Consider the following 16,364-nt stretch of genomic DNA (forward strand, 5'->3'; position numbering starts at 1 on the left):
TAATGCTTACTCAGGTTTTTGGGGAAGAATTTTGAGAACCATGAGCAGAAAGTGAACGCTCTGCTGCAGCAGTAAAGAAGAGAACAGGGGGATCAGCTGAAGGAGCCTGGAGGGTGCAGAGCTGCCTGCCTCCCACACAAACAAACACTTGTAAGTCGTTGCATTCGTCCCTCCAATGTCTCTGCTGTGAGATGCGTATTTCTCTAAAGCCTGGCTAATTCTGCCGGCCCTCGAGTAATTGTGTGGGACCGGGAAAATTATTTCCACATATTTCCCAAATTTTTGACTCTTTCCTTTTTTGGTTCGTCTGTAGCGGTGGGCTGCAAGCTCGCCCAGAACACTGTGTACCGCCAGAAGTATTCTCAACGTTAATTCAAAGGCCTCCACCAATCCCCGGCCGCCACAGAGATCTGTTGCCTAGCAACCGCATAGTGTGATGGAGAGAGGTGTGCGGCTGAGTTGGGCCAAGGTAGGCATCTCTGATCATCAGGAGCCATGAGCCTGCCAAAGGCCAGCTTCTCACCAATAACAATGATTTGTTGATTAATTAATAAAAGGATGCAGCAACTAGTGTCGTCTCAAACGCTACTCAGATATCACATTTAAAAAAAAGAATTGAGAAACAAGTTGGTATCTGTTTTTATTTCCCAAAATAGTCACATATAATGAAATCTATAATAGAGCAAGTACCACAAAGAGGAAAGTAAGAAAAAAAAGACAATTTATAAAGATTTCTTTTGGAATGTGAGCTGTGTGGAGCTATATAAACTCTATACATCTTTTGATCAGGATGTTTTTTTTTCTGATGCCAACATACTTCCATCCCAGCATTGTGACTCGTGTCTGATCAGTCAAGTTGGCTCCAGCTAGAATTGTTCATGTTTGCAGGGATCACTTGGTGTCCAGTTTCTGTCCAAACTCCTTGATGGTGTCTGTGGCCTTGTCCGCAGCTTTTCCTATGGCTGTTTGAGTCTGTCTGCCAGCTTCTGAAGCAGCTTCAAAGAGACAAAAATCAAAAAAGCACCACCGTTAGGCCAAAGAAATTAAGACTATGAAAGTCACAGACAAACTTAAAATATTAACTTTAGCTTTATGATTCTACTCCTGTAACATTTTGAGGATTCAGTATCTAAAGCAACAGTTAACAAAGCTAAATTTGAATGACTTCTTTCTTTCTATAGTCCTGAATCCCAGTGTTACGCAGTTGTTAATTCCATTATGAATTTAATCCACTTTCACTTGTTCTGCTTGATTTCAGCTCTGAGAAATGACTCAAGTATTCAGACACTGTAGTTTTTCATGTCATTTTAGGTGTTTATCTTTCATCTGTTTCATCCTTTTGAAAGTGTGAGTCATATTGACTCGAGCTCCTGTCTGCTCACAATAACACATCCACCGTCACATCATAAAGCTTTAAAGGCAGAGGGAATCTGCACTGTACCTGTGCTGACTGTCTCTTTGGAGGAGTCTGCCACCTGCTGCACAGCGTCTTGAGCTGCCTGCACTGGAAACACATCACAGCGACTTTCATGACTTCAGCTCATAGTTAAAACTCTCTCTGAATGGCTTCATCTGTACATGTGAAAGACCATTTTAAAAGTGTATGAAAGCTGAAAAATAAAATGATCGAGTCAAAGACAAATCGACCCGCTGTTCTCTTCTACCTGCACTGTCTGTGACTCCTTTCGCGGCAGAGTGGCTCGTGCCTTTCAGGCTCTCAAAGGACTTCTTGAACGAGGCCATGGCTCCTGTCGCTGTCCCTGCTGTGTCCACACATCCGTCTGAACTGACAGCGGAGGGAGCGGCTGTTTAATACCCTTTTTGAGCCCGACACCAGCGAGCCTGCACGTTCCAGACGGATTAACCCGAACAAAACCCACCTAAAGAGGCCCAGATCAGACTGGCATCCCAGCTATGGCAGCGTCGTGCCAAGGGCCAGAGCCCGCTCAGCAGATTTTACACATCCTTTAATCAAGCCCCGCAGACAAGAGTGGGCAAAAAAAAAAGAAAAAAAGAAAACAGACACATGTGAGGGCAATGCACACCAACAGGCAGAAAGAAGCAGAATTGGTTACAGGAGGTTTAAAATCATCAATCAAACAACAACAATAACAACTTTTTTTACTTTTTATTTACAGAGGAATGTATGTCTGGCTTAACACATAAACCTTTATATTGACAAGTCCTGCAATTTAAAGCACATATTGATATGACAACCATTATGATTTCAAGACGTAATATACTGACTTTAACTCGTTAAAATCTTCAGTACACACAAACACACGCACACACACAAACATGTATACTCTGTCCATTTCTAACAGATAGTTTTACTGGAATGATCACAAGCAACTATAAAGATACAATGTAAAAAACTCTTACTTCAAAAATGTTTTAAAAGAAACTCCCAAAGAAAATGCAGTAAAAATAAAGAACCCACAAACAGGCATTGTCGACACTTAAGAGGATATTATTGTTTCCATATCTGCTTGCAACCGGACATATTTATTTTTTCCACTCCCAATGTCTCATTGGAAGATGATGAACATCTATTGCACATTTCTAAATACAGATACACACAAGTACAAAGTCACAAGCCCTGGCTCTGGTCTCGTTTCATTGGGAGGGAGTCAAGGAAATGAGACAGAGAGGACAAATCCTACATCTCAATAAATACCTACACCCAACACATTACATTAATAACATGACATTTACAATATATAATAATAAAAGATTTGTCTTGAAGGAAGAACATTTTTCATTGGGAATGCTTTTTCTTGTTTTTTTTTTGCAACGGGGGTATAATTGTAATAGTTTCAGCATTTGTCCTTTTTATTATTAGAAATATTATTGTGCTGCTGGTTGGATGGTGGCGCGGACTGATGCTCTTACGCCTCTGGCTCGTAGTCCTGGCTCTCCTGGGAAGAGAAGAAGAAGGAGAAGAAGATGAAAAAGCGATCTTTAGAATCTGCAGCACAGAGAAACGTTACTATTGTTGGCCCCTGTTGCAAAGACAACTGGATCGTTTCCGTTCTGAGTTGCAAATAACAAAAGAAATGTTGTTTATTCAATCCTTTAGTCTATAATAGAAAGGAATCACCAGTTGGCTGCTCGGCTGTCCACATGCCCAAAAGACAAAGTTGTAAAGCGATAGAGAGGTTTCTAGGGTACCATTGGTTATTCTGTATAACTGCATAAACACTGACTTCATAGTGACATGCTGAAGCAGAAAACTTGTCTATTGCCTGTTTAACCATTTCAGATCACCAAATCTTGTCCACAATGTAATTTGATTATTATTTTTAAGACATGGCATGATGAATTAAAAATGGCGGAGGATAGAAGAGATGCACCAAGTAGCTCTGGAAAAACTGTTAAATCCTTATTCTCAAAAAACAAAGAAAAAAAACTGCAAAAAAATTATTTACATATATATTTTTTTGTTAGAAATTGTTTAAAAATGTCATAATTCATTTTCTTTTACACTTTTTTTACTGTCTCTGTAAACACATCTGTCCATTCCAGTGGGTATGCACCAAAGAGTATATTTAGATTGCCTTTTTTGCACGTTTAATTTAAAACATGATATAATTCACACTTTAATAGTTTGATTAAACAGCAACATTAAAAGATTTTTAGATTTGATCTAAAAAAAAGGCCCAATAGGCAAAATTTTTACTCTTTTGAGCATAACGTCCACTGCAGGGGAAAGAAATACATTTTAGCATTGGTGGAAAGTACGGACTATTTTCTAGATTACTGATATATTTTTCAATTACAAGTAACTAAAATACTAGTATTAAAATAATACTTAAGTACTCATCTCAAACGCTACTCAGATAAACTGTTGTGACTGGATCGGAGCTCCCTATTAGTTAAACAAATGCAGATAAAGGGTTAAGATATTCATTCAAATTGTACACAGTACTTGGAAGAAACTAGTATGAGTAAAATTAGACTTTAAGCACCCATGAAAGTGACTTAATTACAGTAATTTGAGTAGCTGTAATTGGTCACTCCCATCGCCGGTTCTCAGTCACAGAATGTACAAGAAAATGATTATTAAAAGATTAGCGTATTTCTTACATCTCTTGAAAAAGCTGAAAAATATTGTTTTTACATAGTTTTTATGTGCATTTTTTTTTGAGAATAAGAAAATTTAACAGTTATTCCAGAATCACTTTTTTTATCCGGTTGGTGCATGGTGTCCACTGCAGTGAACATTTATGTAACGTCTTCAACATAATATATATTGAAAAAAAACCCAAACCAAAACAAATAAAAAAACAGTTATTGTTATGATTCTTCACTTGTTTAAGAGTAAAATCAAACATTGACAAAATATTATTATCTGATTTCAGAATTCAGGCCTGAAAGGGTTAATCGAATGTATTTTTAATGTCCAAGAAGAATCAATATGACGGGGGGAACAGATCGCTCCCTGCTGAAGGCAATGATGTCACTCCATCACAGCTGGAGCTCCTCTGCTGGCTCAGTGTCACTCTCAGGCCTGCAGAGGGCAGCACAAGCCTACACCAGCTTCAAGGACGTGTCGTGAGCACATCCCAGCATCCTTGTAACCCTGCATAGGCCTCCTCCACGCACAGATCATTAGAAAAAACTAAAAAACACCTCCAGGAATGTGCAACAGTCTTGGGTCATCTGATGTATTCCCAGACCCAAGAGTGACACAGGATGAGATTTTTGAACCCTCCCTGAGAAGACTTATTGCTCTCTGCATCACTCAGACTCCATATTTACAGCAATGCAGGGAGACCCTGACATTACCCACAATGCACTGGGGCAGAGAGCGTCATCACCACACCCATTCAGACAGAGCTCTTGCACAGTGCTGGTGTAACGAAGGATGGGGGAGGGGAGAGAGATGCGGAGGAGTAGGAGAGAGATGGAGGAGTACATGAAGATACAAGCTGCTGAATCTGAGAAATTCACTTTTAATTTGAGTCGCAGGGAATTTCTGCATTTTACTCCTTTAACTGATTAAGGCAATAATAAATAAAAGAAAATAAACAATTTGGGCGCTCACGCTAAATCATAGATTAAATCTTCTTCCAACTGATGAAGATTCTGAACATTTTAATATAATATAACAAGAGAATACAGTAACTTTATAAAAATATTTTTTTTCAACATCATGTGCATTGTGGGATATTTTTATTCTCTCTTGGCTAAATTAAAATCAGTTTTCAAAGCAATAGGTTCTGCACATTTTGTCTTGGCCCTGAGTGCCAAATTCCAAAAATAACCATCTGTGTCAGACTCGCCTCCTTCCTACACACACACACACGCACGCACGCACGCACGCACGCACGCACACACACACACACACACACACACACACACACACACACACACACACACACACACACACACACACACACACACACACACACACACCCAACGCTCAGTGTAGGTAGGTGGTGCTATATTCACTGTACTCGCTATGTGGCAATTGGCTTGTTAAGCCCTCTGTTTTCATTTCCAGAAAAAAAGAAGAATTATCTCTGTGTGTACTGCAGTGTCTCTGTGTTTGTGTGGGACAGAAGTGGAGGGCAGTGTGGAGTGCTATTGAAAAGCAATACAGCTCGAATGTGTAACCATGCAGAGCTGCTGAATGCCGATGAAACCTCCGTCTACTGTAAGTGAATGGACTCATCCTCGACTGCGGTCCACAGGTTTATGTTTTTTTTTGTTTATATTGCAAAATGTACACAAAGGTATCAAGAATTGGATCATAAAGAGCTGCGCAGGGACGTGGACTGTATGCGCTCTGTGTTGTGAGGTCTGATTACCTGCTGGGTCTCATCATATGTCTCTCCTTCTGGGTCCAGCATCGCCTCTCCCTGGCCCTCCATCGCCTCCTGCCCGTACTCCTCAGGCTGCAGAGACACACAGAGGGAGAACAAATCTGCAGTCACAAAAGCTACGATACATGTTTGTGGGCACCTGAACTATAAAGTATAAAGGCTGGTATTACTCTACATTTACCATACTGTAAACAAAATAAACAAACTAAAAAAAGAGTTTTAAGCCGTACATGTCATATGTCCTTGCTCTTTTTTACAACACAAAACCAAACCACTAATCATTTTTTGTATACAACCAAAAGATGATATAAATTAACTTAGAAATCTTGAAAAATGCAGTTTCTGTATTATATTTTCAGTCAACTTATTATTTTCTGCTTCTTACTGTTTATTAAGGTATAGGCATTGGAAATACTTGGTTAGTTTTGGGAAAACGTGGTTTGGGTTAAAAGACCCTTTCACAACCTTCATGTGTTGGAAAGGATACATTTCCCATGTAATGAAATGTGTTGCAGACATTCATGATCCCCAGAGAATGAATTGTTATAACTTTGGATGTTTCAAATAGTACCATCATCTGGTCAGCTGTATTTTGTGTTTAATGCTTTCTATTAAATGTTAGCATGTTAAACTGAGATGCAAAACATAAACATAACATAAACATAAAACATAAAACATAAATATAACAACTGCTTAACATGTCAACACGTTAGCATGTACATGATGTTGATAATAAGCCTGAACACACACAGCTGTGTGCCTCACAGAGCCGGTAGGAAGAGGTGTCGACTCTCTGTCTTGTTCTCAGAGTATTTATTCAGAGAGGTGTGTACTTAGCCCTGTGATTCACTTTAATAGTGAGTGAGGAACAATCTGGGGCTAGGAAAGACCAGAAACCACAAAGCATCAGTCTGTCTCTCAGTACTTCTCATAACTCTCCTGTCTGTGGCGCTCAGCCCAAAGCACACAGGTTTTATCTGAAGACGTAAATCTTTACGCCTGAAAATATGCAGTTTCTTTTTCCAGAGAGGATAAATTAGTTCCCAGAACTACTGGCACTTTGGTTTTCAGCAAACATTATTCATACAGGAGGAAATCGTGCATTTATTGAGGACTATTTTCATCTGCAGACTAACTCTAGAGTGTCTTCAGCAGCATGCCTGTGATGATCGCAATAAAACAACATTCAAATTCAGTAAATCAAGGCAACAATGTGGTTCAATTATGTGTTTTCAACCATTTTCAGGAGGCACAGATGAATAAGAAATATCAGACCATGGATAAAATGACTTTAGTAGGATCAATTCCTTGTTGGTTTTGGTCTTTTCATTGGCTTCATTGACAATTAGAAAATATATCATATCTCCAGCTTGACCAAAAATCAAATAACTTTACATTTTGACACTGTAAACCTGAACCACAATGGGTGTAAACAAACTTTCTCTCTCTCTGAGAGCTCCCCTAAAGCTTCCACCATTGCTGCACCTGCTACTACGATCCCATAAAACAAAGCTAGTGGGTCACCACACATTTATTTTTAAACCCAGCACTAATCAAGTCAATTAGGTCAGAGAAGAACAGACCATAATCCTGTGTACTGTCTCTGGTGCTGGTGTTATTGCTTTAAGCCCACCAAACATGATTAGCACGGCCTTAAATGCTGAACAATGGTGAACCAGCAGAAAGACACACCTAATCAGACGTATCATTGCCTGAGAAAAAGTGAACATGAAAGAGGCTGTTTATGTGATTACAACAGAAGAAGAAGATTCTGTGTCTTATTGGTCACATATTTCATTTCAGTCAGGACTCGAGCACAAGACAAGCCTCTTGTTCAGACCATGTAGCACAATTCGTTCAGAAATTCTATGCAAGAAAGATTATGACATTTTTCATGTATTCTTATTAGGATGTTTCATTGATGTGTACACATGAGCTATTGAACTAAGTGACTAAGTGAATTAAGTGAAAAAAATGTACTGCTGCACATGTCATAACAGTGTCAACAGTTTAACAGCCTGTTGTCAGGGTGTTGAAATGAGTAGTTGTATCACTCAGACAGTGCCTCTCAGAAGCCTATCAGAGCAGGCTGTCAGATTTACTAGATTAGTGAGTCAGTGGAGAGGGTCCAAGGGATGAAGGCCTAGGACAGGTCGGAGACCTCCCTCTTCCACTGACAGTCTGACAGAGACAGACGAAATGTCAACACGCTGACTGTGAAAACATGCTTTGATTTCCAAGTGAGGCTATATGTGGATTTTTCCATCTTCTGTGTTCACAGAAATATGTTGCACTTCTCTCCTGACATCTCTAAAATCACAGTGTGGATAAACTGATGTAAGTGGAGACAGAACGCGGTGACATTAGCAGAGGTCTACAGGGTACAAGAATAGAACAGTGGTGTGTGTCAAAGAGATGTGATAGTCCCACAGATATCGAACAGTGAAACAGGCTGTGAACTGGAGCTAGATGATAGACTGAAGGCAATTCATGCTCAGAAAACCCTCAAGCTTCCTCTAATAAAACAAGTGAGACACTCAAGCCTTAATCAGAAGGTTGCAGCATGAATGTAGATTGAGCATTCTGCTTTATTCTTGTCATTATTTTATCTAAAATACACAACAAATGTATCCATCTTTTATCACAAGATTATTCTTTTTCCTCTGGTAAAGACAGAGTTTCAGAGTGACGTGCAGATTCATCAGCTCATTAATGTGGCTCTGCTACAACCGCAATCCTGTCCAGATATTAATGAACACAACTTACAGCATGTTGCCAAACTGTAAGTGAGTCTTGGATCTGGAGCTGCAGGCTATCTCTTCCACTTGCTCTCAGGCTCATGTACACAAACTCAATTAAGCTCAATCAAGAGCAACAGTTAGCTGCTGCAATTAAAGGAGCACTCCACCGATATTTACTCATGATGCTTGATTTACTTATCACGCGGAGAACTACTCAGTCAGTAAAAACAGTCTTATAATGTTCTCCTTGGCTCTGGAAGAAGCCTTTCCAAAAATATGTTTGGGTTGCATTATGGGAAATGGAACATCAAGCATTTTGTGAGTTTGACTCATACTAAGGACTAAAAGTCAAGGTATATCAGCCGCTGGTGCCGCAATAAAAATCTGTAACCCCCAGGCTTTGTGGCAGTAACATACTTAATTGCTGCCCCTTTAAAGAACAATTTCTTTTTAATGTGAAACACAAAAGCTATTTATTTTGAAGTTGTATTCAATATATTTGTAGCTCGACTGCATCTTTATATTGTATAAAAAAGAGATAAGGTCTGCAGAGATGTAAAACCAATATTGTACAGCGCATTACTACTTCTACCCCTCGAAAAGGCTTAACATTTTAAAAATATTAATGAAAACAAATACTCAGCTAACTGATTGATTGACAAATCAAAAACAATTTGTGAGGTTTCTTAAGCAAAACTGCTAAACATACACTGTCTTTGTCCACCTGCTTAAATATGAGGATCAGCTGTTTTACTATATGTGTCATTATTTAATATTATTTGTTTCTGGTAATGTAATATCTTAAAATTTTTGGTGGTTGGAATGACACAATAAACATCTGTACATTTGGGCTCAGTGATATTATAATAATATTTTTCTCTAGTTTAAAAAAAGTTTTTATTGACCACACAATCACAATAAAATAATTCACAGATTACTCTATAATATGACAACATTGGTGGTTGTAGCCCAAGACTTAATAAATATATCATTAAATAAAGCTTTAAAACATGTGATGTATTTGCTGTCAGTCTGTGCTTTAGTCGATCACTTCTGATGTGATTTCACAGTTATGGGCTGACGGATTTTCTTATAGGTGTGTGTGAACACACTGAAGAAACTAAACCGTCCGTGTGTGTGGCAGCAGGGAGCTGATGGTGGCTGTAATGGTGTACATACGTTCATGTCAGTGGGGAACTCGTCCTTTTTCACCAGGCCAGTGGCTGCAGCGATGTTCCCCATGGCTCCAGTGGTCTTCTCAGCCACTGCAGAGACACACAATCATCATATATACACAAACACATATGTACACACATGTAACGTTATCTCTGTGGATTCAGCAGACAGATTAAAAGCCTGCATGTTGGCCCTCTTTAGATTCTCAATTGATTATTGCTCAGAATGACCACTTACACACCCTCCCCCATCACCATTATCAATGTGCCATTTTCCTGTGGTGAAATGAAGCCCCTTACAGATACAGTGATGATGTTTAGGTTTGACGGAGGGAAAACTCACCTGTGCCCACGCTATCTTTGGCCTTGCTACCTGAAATTTCAAAAACAAACAAAAAACTTACTTTGATGTGAATAGGATTTCAAGATTATTTTCTTGAGTTTGTGTGTAGATGAGAGAACTTTACACTTGCCTGAAACCAACCACTGAAAAACTACTACCAATTATTCAGAGTGAAAAATACAAAAGTCTGCTCAGTCTGAATATAAACCTGCTTTGTTTTTTGAAATGTTACAACAGCCTGACATCGAGAAAAAGCTGTACTGACTCAAATGAGCAGCTGCAGCGTCCTGTTCTTATCTGCTCACATGAACAACTTTGAACTGCTCAAACCAATCATATTTGTTTTCATATAAGTAATGCAATATCAATGTGTTTTCTTTATTTACAGTTTGACACAGCTCCAGAGGAACTAGGGAACAATCTGCAGTACAAAGGTTTCAATGTAATTTTACTACGAGGAGTTATTTAACCAAAACCACTGCACTTTTCATTTCTCTAACCTGTGGCAGTTCTCGTCCATTCACACTGTACTAAATCGAGCAATTTAGGCAATCTACTGTGTGCCCACTGGTCCTGATCACTCACGCCTTGTCATCCTCTCTACTGTGCAGCGTTCACATGCCTTATTGGTCCCCCAGGGCCTTTAAAAGCCAACTGAGGAGAGATGAAATGATGATGAACTACAGAACCATCACTACATAAGGCGAGCCTCAAAGCAAAAAACATACATCTAAGGAGATGTATCCATTTAAGTGAGTGAAGCTTCCGCTCTACGTTGACAATAACACAAACGGATTGTAGATTTGGGTGAAGATTTTGAAATATTAATGACTGAAAATTGTGAAATTTACAGCTTAAAAATATTGCAATATTACTTAAAGGGCCAGAATCATCCAGCTCTACATACGTTATTAATTTCCTGCTCCTTGAAATAAATATTTCTTTCTTTTTCAGTCACATATCATGACATATTATAGATCATTTCCTTGTGACATATTGTGTATTGATACTAGGGGTGTACCAAAATATCGATACTACGATATATCGCGATATTTCATCTTGAGGTACGTTATCGATACACTGGCGCCAAATATTAATATCTAATAATATTTAAATTGCGGCAAGTGTGTGTGTTAAGAAGAGCCACTGTGCAGTATACACTTTGTTTTACTTGGCTGTCATTCATGTGAAATTGATTGACATTGTTTTTTAATTCCTGTAAAATGGATTCAGTGCAGTCAATAAATTCTTAATTTCTTCAGTGACACAGATATCGTGATGTGTCGTGGATGAAATTTCTTGCAATATATCGATTATCGCAGAATCGCTGTATCGTGATATTATTGTTATTGTGGGCAAAATATAGTGATAGCATTGTATCACGAGGTACCTAGTGAAACCCAGCCCTATTTGATACACCATCATAGTGGGATGAATATCATAAGGAGTACTGATTGTGAGTTCATCTACCCACTCCTAGTTAAATGCGACAAGCACCTACCATTTTACATACATTTAATGACTGTGACCTAAACATTGACGATAGACATCATAATAATAGCATCATAGCATATTATTTTATAGTGCAGTGTCAGGCGGTAGCCACGGTTGAGCACATGTTAGCAACAGTGCTAATTGTTTAAATCAAACCGTAAAAAGGAGCTGCTACAATATATACAAACACTGTTATGGTGTGACTGCAACGTTTCACAGTGTAATAACGTCACTCTTTAAGTAGCACTGTATAAACAATCCACCCTGTCATAGTAGGGTGCACTGACGCTCTATGAATGAGAGGAATGATTATTTGTGACATTAAAAGGCATCTAGTACAGCAAGGTTTTCTCATTTCCGCCTCTCCTTCTCGCCTTACTCAGGCTGACTGCTCAGCTCAGCTGGGTGGGCGGGCTGCAGCAGTGGCAGCAGCTGTCAAAAGGTGGGCCACAGACCTATCAGATCACTCTTACCCCTCCTCCAAGAGGGGCCTTCAAGCAAATCATACGCAGCTTTCTAGGGCACCACCACGCTCAACAAGCAGCACGCAGAGGCACAGAGACACCACAGAAATGCTCCTTCGCCTCTCTTGTGTACCACGGGGAGAAGACAGGGTGAGACGAAGCGCGGAGATGATGGAAAATGAGCCTGCACGTGTTTTGATTGCAGCCTTACATGTTTGGCTCTGGTGATGAGTGACAGGGATACGGTACTAAATATGTAGGGTAATTGGATTCCATCTAAAAGCAGAGGGATTTGACAACTTCTCCTGGAAAACCCGATGTCTCTTGAAAGCAGCAAAAACATACCATCACCAGATCAATGGTCCGAGCTTGTGACTGCAAAACCCACCAGCAGGGGTGTCACAGGAAATTTGGGCCCTCTGACAACAGCCCGACAACTGACAAAATAAATATCTGTAATGGCTGGTAGGTTCCAGGGCCTGTGTCCAGCACTGAGTCCCCTGAGTCATCTAACCCTCCCCCATTCACCCCACACAGACCAACTGTAAGCAAACAAGCAGACATGGCCAATATGGAGGAAATTATAGCAAACAACATGGGGGAGTTTGTCAGTAAGGATATGCAGTGGATGAAATGGGAACTCTAACCAAATATAATAAAACAAGTGTGTGGTACAGGACATTTTACAAGCAAAAAATGCCAAACATGACCCTCCTCCAGCCTCTCGATTGTGACAATGTTCTGCTGTTCCCACTCTTATGTCACAGTTTACAGTCAAATCTCTGGGTTTTGGACTGCTGACAAGCAACAAAAAACCAGCATGAGGACGCCATCATGACAATCTGTGTGGAGCATTTGTCAATATTTTACGTACCGAATCATTAATTGAACAATCAAGGAAATTGCTTTTTAAATCAACGGCCAATAAAAACAATTGTTAGCTGCAGCCTCAGACAAAAAAACTAAACCATCCTGCTCAAATTAGGCTCTCTAAAACATGGTGAATGTAACTGTGTTTAATTCAACTTATTAATTATTCAGACAATAGACCTGATTAGCATTGGTTATAATGACATTTATATTTCATTATTTCACAATGATTGAACACCATTAAAGAACAATCCTGAATTATTGCCCGCAACACAGATTATTTAATTATGCATATCACTGCCTTCACAAGTGAGGCACAAAGCTGGAATATGACCACTGTGGACTTTCATTTTTGACACCAGATGATCAAAGCAATCGACACAATGTCACTTTCTATTGTTGCTCTGCCAGCTGCTTGCTAACCGTTCTCAGGTGTCCATCCACATTCATGTCATATACATTTGATATACATTTGGACAAATCATGGCAGAAGCACATTAAATCGTGAGACAGAGGGACTCATCTGTGGTGGTGCACATTACAAATTAAGCTACACTGTAAAGGACAAAAGCAGAGGCCTTCCGTCTGTTTGTCTCCAGCAGGTAATTGTGGGCTGAGACTTTTGTACAATATTCTGCTGTCCAATGCACGGACATGAGGCAAGAGCTGCTTCCATCATCCTGCCGCCCCACCCCCACCCCTGTCCCCACCTCCTGCCTGTAGCCAAGTCATGTCAGGTGAAAGGGCATAAGGACATTCAGAGCCTCGTATCACATCATCTACGTCAAAAGTAGTCCTTGTCCCAGTGATTCCTTTTAAGAACTGCTGATATTCATGGTGGACAATAGTTTTGACATAAAAGATAACACTGCTGATTATTGAAACACTGCATCAGCCCGCAAAACTAAAGGAAAGATACTGATCAACTGCCAGGCTGACTGATCTATCAAATTACCGCTGCTATGATAAACGACTTAAAGGAGTGTGTTCATACAGCGCTTATCATGCTGTACACTGTAACACATCATTCATTTTGACACCAAACATAAAATAACTATACTTTACAGGGGAAGCCAGGAAGTTGCAATATTGTCACTATGGTTGCAGCAATATATTGGTTTCAAGGTATACCGTGATATGAAAATACTGTGTAGATTTGCCTATTTATGGTATCAAATTCTACCATAATAGTGTTATTTTACTTGTGTTATCTAAATGTCTATAATGAATTTTATGTATGTGGGGACAGAATAAGCTGTAAAATTATTATACATCATTTGTTAAACCGAAAAACTCTTCTGCTTTCCCTTCAGGGATCACTGTGACTGATAATAAAAACAATAATTGTGTAATGTTATGTACCACAACACCATGATGTCATGATATTTTCTGGGATGGTTATCCCAGTATGTGAAACTCTCATACTGTCATCTGACTGTGTTTTGATTGTGAACAAAGAGGTTCAAAACTAGGAAACACAAACAGCCTGAAGGGACAAAGACTTCTGCTATCTATAGTGCTAATAAAAATAACTTATTGTATGATCTAACCATTTGTTCCAGGACATATGGGAATGCAAGATTAGCAGAATCATAAAAATAAACTGTGTGCTGATGTGTTGCTGCTCCTGCATACAGCAGGAACATTAGCAGCCTCGCTGGGCCTGTGTATGATCTGCATGTAAAATACTCTGCAAACAGACTTGATTTGTGGGCCGCCTTACCTACAAACATGACTCCTTCTTTAGTCTTTTCAGCCGCAACTGCAACTCCTTCCTTGGTCTTCTCTGCTGCCACCGCCATCCCCTCTTTCGCTTTAGACAAACCCTTCATAAACACATCCATCTTGGCCGGGCTACTGTGGAGAGATGGAGCACACCTGCTGTCAGTCACCATCACTGCTGTCACTGTGTGACTCTACTGATCTGACTGATATGCAAAGATGACATGTTACATCACACATGCAGACAGAATTATTACATTTGTTTATATTTCTTCAAAAAAAAAAAGAAGAGATGAGACTGTATTGCATTAGACCATGTGGTGAAAGAAGGCGGCACCGCCTCCTGTGGTAGATGCTGACAGCTGCAGCACAGCCATCAGTGTAGTAAAAACCGTCTGTTCACTCATGCGTTCAGCCCCCTTTTCACAATCATCGTCAAAGCATGAAATATTCAAAGGGAAAAAAATTCAATGAAATGGTTAATCGCGGAGGCGCTCATTAATTATTGCTCACTTGTAATGCTACTCTCAGTGGCAGCGGGCTGGCAGGACAGCGCCTGGGTAGAAGGTGCAGGCCCTCGTCTTTTATAACGGACTGTACAGCACATTACACTAGAAGGTGGCATGTAATGCAAGTCCTACACACACAACGATGCTGGGGGAAGGGAGGCACGATCCACGCCGTGTGTGCAGGCAACACTGGGTTTGAACGTAGCATCATGTGGATGTAATGTGAGCTTGTCCGACGGAGGCTGCAGACCTCGAAATATATGTATATTGTTGCATTAGACCCCCAAACCTCCACAGCCTCATCCTGGACGCTGCAGGTCAAGTGTTCAGTTACTACATGTACCAGTGCACGATGTCCACCATTTGTCACGTTTGCATCCGCGCCTGACATATTGTTTACATATAAATAAATACAGGTTAGCGCTGAGTTATTATTCGTTTAATTCATATGACGACGCTCTCGTGCACGCTCCTCAAATGGTGTGTGACCTCTATATGTTTAAAAAAAGATTAATTATCAAGGCATGAGAGAAGAAGAGAAAAAATAGTGCTTACCTATTTACAAATAGCCTTCAACTCGTCCCCTTCTGAATTCAGTCGACACAAACTAAACGTCTAAACGGGAGATATTTTCAAATGATCACTAGGTGGGCCTTACTCGGGCTGATCTCCACCAACAGGGACGGCCCCCTTTCACAGTGCGGCTGAGACTATCACGTCCCCCCCATCCCCCCTCCTCCCTCCCTCCCTCTCCCTCCCTCTCTCTCTCTCTCTCTCTCTCTCTCTCTCTCTCTCTCTCTCTCTCTCCAGCCTCCACTATTGATCACCCCAGATGTGAACTGGTACACCATGAAAATGAGCTTTAACAGAGCCACACCACGTCATCTTCTCTCCTTTTATTGCAGCATTTAGACAAAAGAAAGAAAATCAAATGATGTAGCTGTAATGTGACTGTAATCATATTATATTATATCATATTATATTACATCAGTACCATAAACATATCATTGTGTGCAATAATTTGGAACAATTTCTTAATTCAGTTCCATTAGAAAACAGTTTAATTAAATAATGCTATAGCTAACTTTATCTTTAACCTACTTGAATTACTAATAGGTTCTCCTGGACTCCATTTTGGATCTAACTTTGCCTCCCGCACCCCCATATCACACAGAAGACTGGTGGCACTGTAATTGTCTTTCACTGAGATATGACGAC

The 16,364-nt window shown here is 39.9% G+C and overlaps 1 protein-coding gene across 3 annotated transcripts; it reads right to left on the bottom strand.

The window, feature by feature from the left end:
* Positions 1 to 2,113: 2,113 nt before the first annotated feature.
* Positions 2,114 to 15,878, bottom strand: sncb (synuclein, beta). 3 transcript variants are annotated; one of them, XM_030396953.1, is made up of 6 exons: positions 15,702 to 15,858; positions 14,639 to 14,772; positions 10,088 to 10,117; positions 9,749 to 9,834; positions 5,814 to 5,900; positions 2,114 to 2,918 (listed from the first exon to the last, which is right to left on the bottom strand). In XM_030396953.1, the coding sequence occupies exons 2-6, from the start codon at positions 14,757 to 14,759 to the stop codon at positions 2,889 to 2,891; spliced, it is 354 nt and encodes a 117-aa protein (XP_030252813.1). In that variant the 5' UTR covers positions 14,760 to 14,772; positions 15,702 to 15,858; the 3' UTR covers positions 2,114 to 2,888. The 3 variants fall into 3 exon arrangements, with proteins under 3 accessions (XP_030252813.1, XP_030252815.1, XP_030252814.1); XM_030396954.1 differs by having other exon boundaries at positions 2,688 to 2,918; positions 14,639 to 14,769; positions 15,702 to 15,878; XM_030396955.1 differs by lacking the exon at positions 10,088 to 10,117 and having other exon boundaries at positions 15,702 to 15,874.
* Positions 15,879 to 16,364: the final 486 nt, after the last annotated feature.

Source organism: Sparus aurata, chromosome 18 (assembly GCF_900880675.1).
Source record: "Sparus aurata chromosome 18, fSpaAur1.1, whole genome shotgun sequence".
Lineage (NCBI taxonomy): Eukaryota > Metazoa > Chordata > Actinopteri > Spariformes > Sparidae > Sparus > Sparus aurata.

Coding starts and splice junctions, on each gene's coding strand:
- sncb (XM_030396953.1), bottom strand. CDS start 14,759: ATGGATGTGTTTATGAAGGGTTTGTCTAAAGCGAAAGAGGGGATGGCG. Junction 9,835..10,087: donor CAAAGATAGCGTGGGCACAG/GTGAGTTTTCCC, acceptor GTGTCTCTGCAG/TGGCTGAGAAGACCACTGGA. Junction 5,901..9,748: donor AGTTCCCCACTGACATGAAC/GTATGTACACCA, acceptor GTGTCTCTGCAG/CCTGAGGAGTACGGGCAGGA.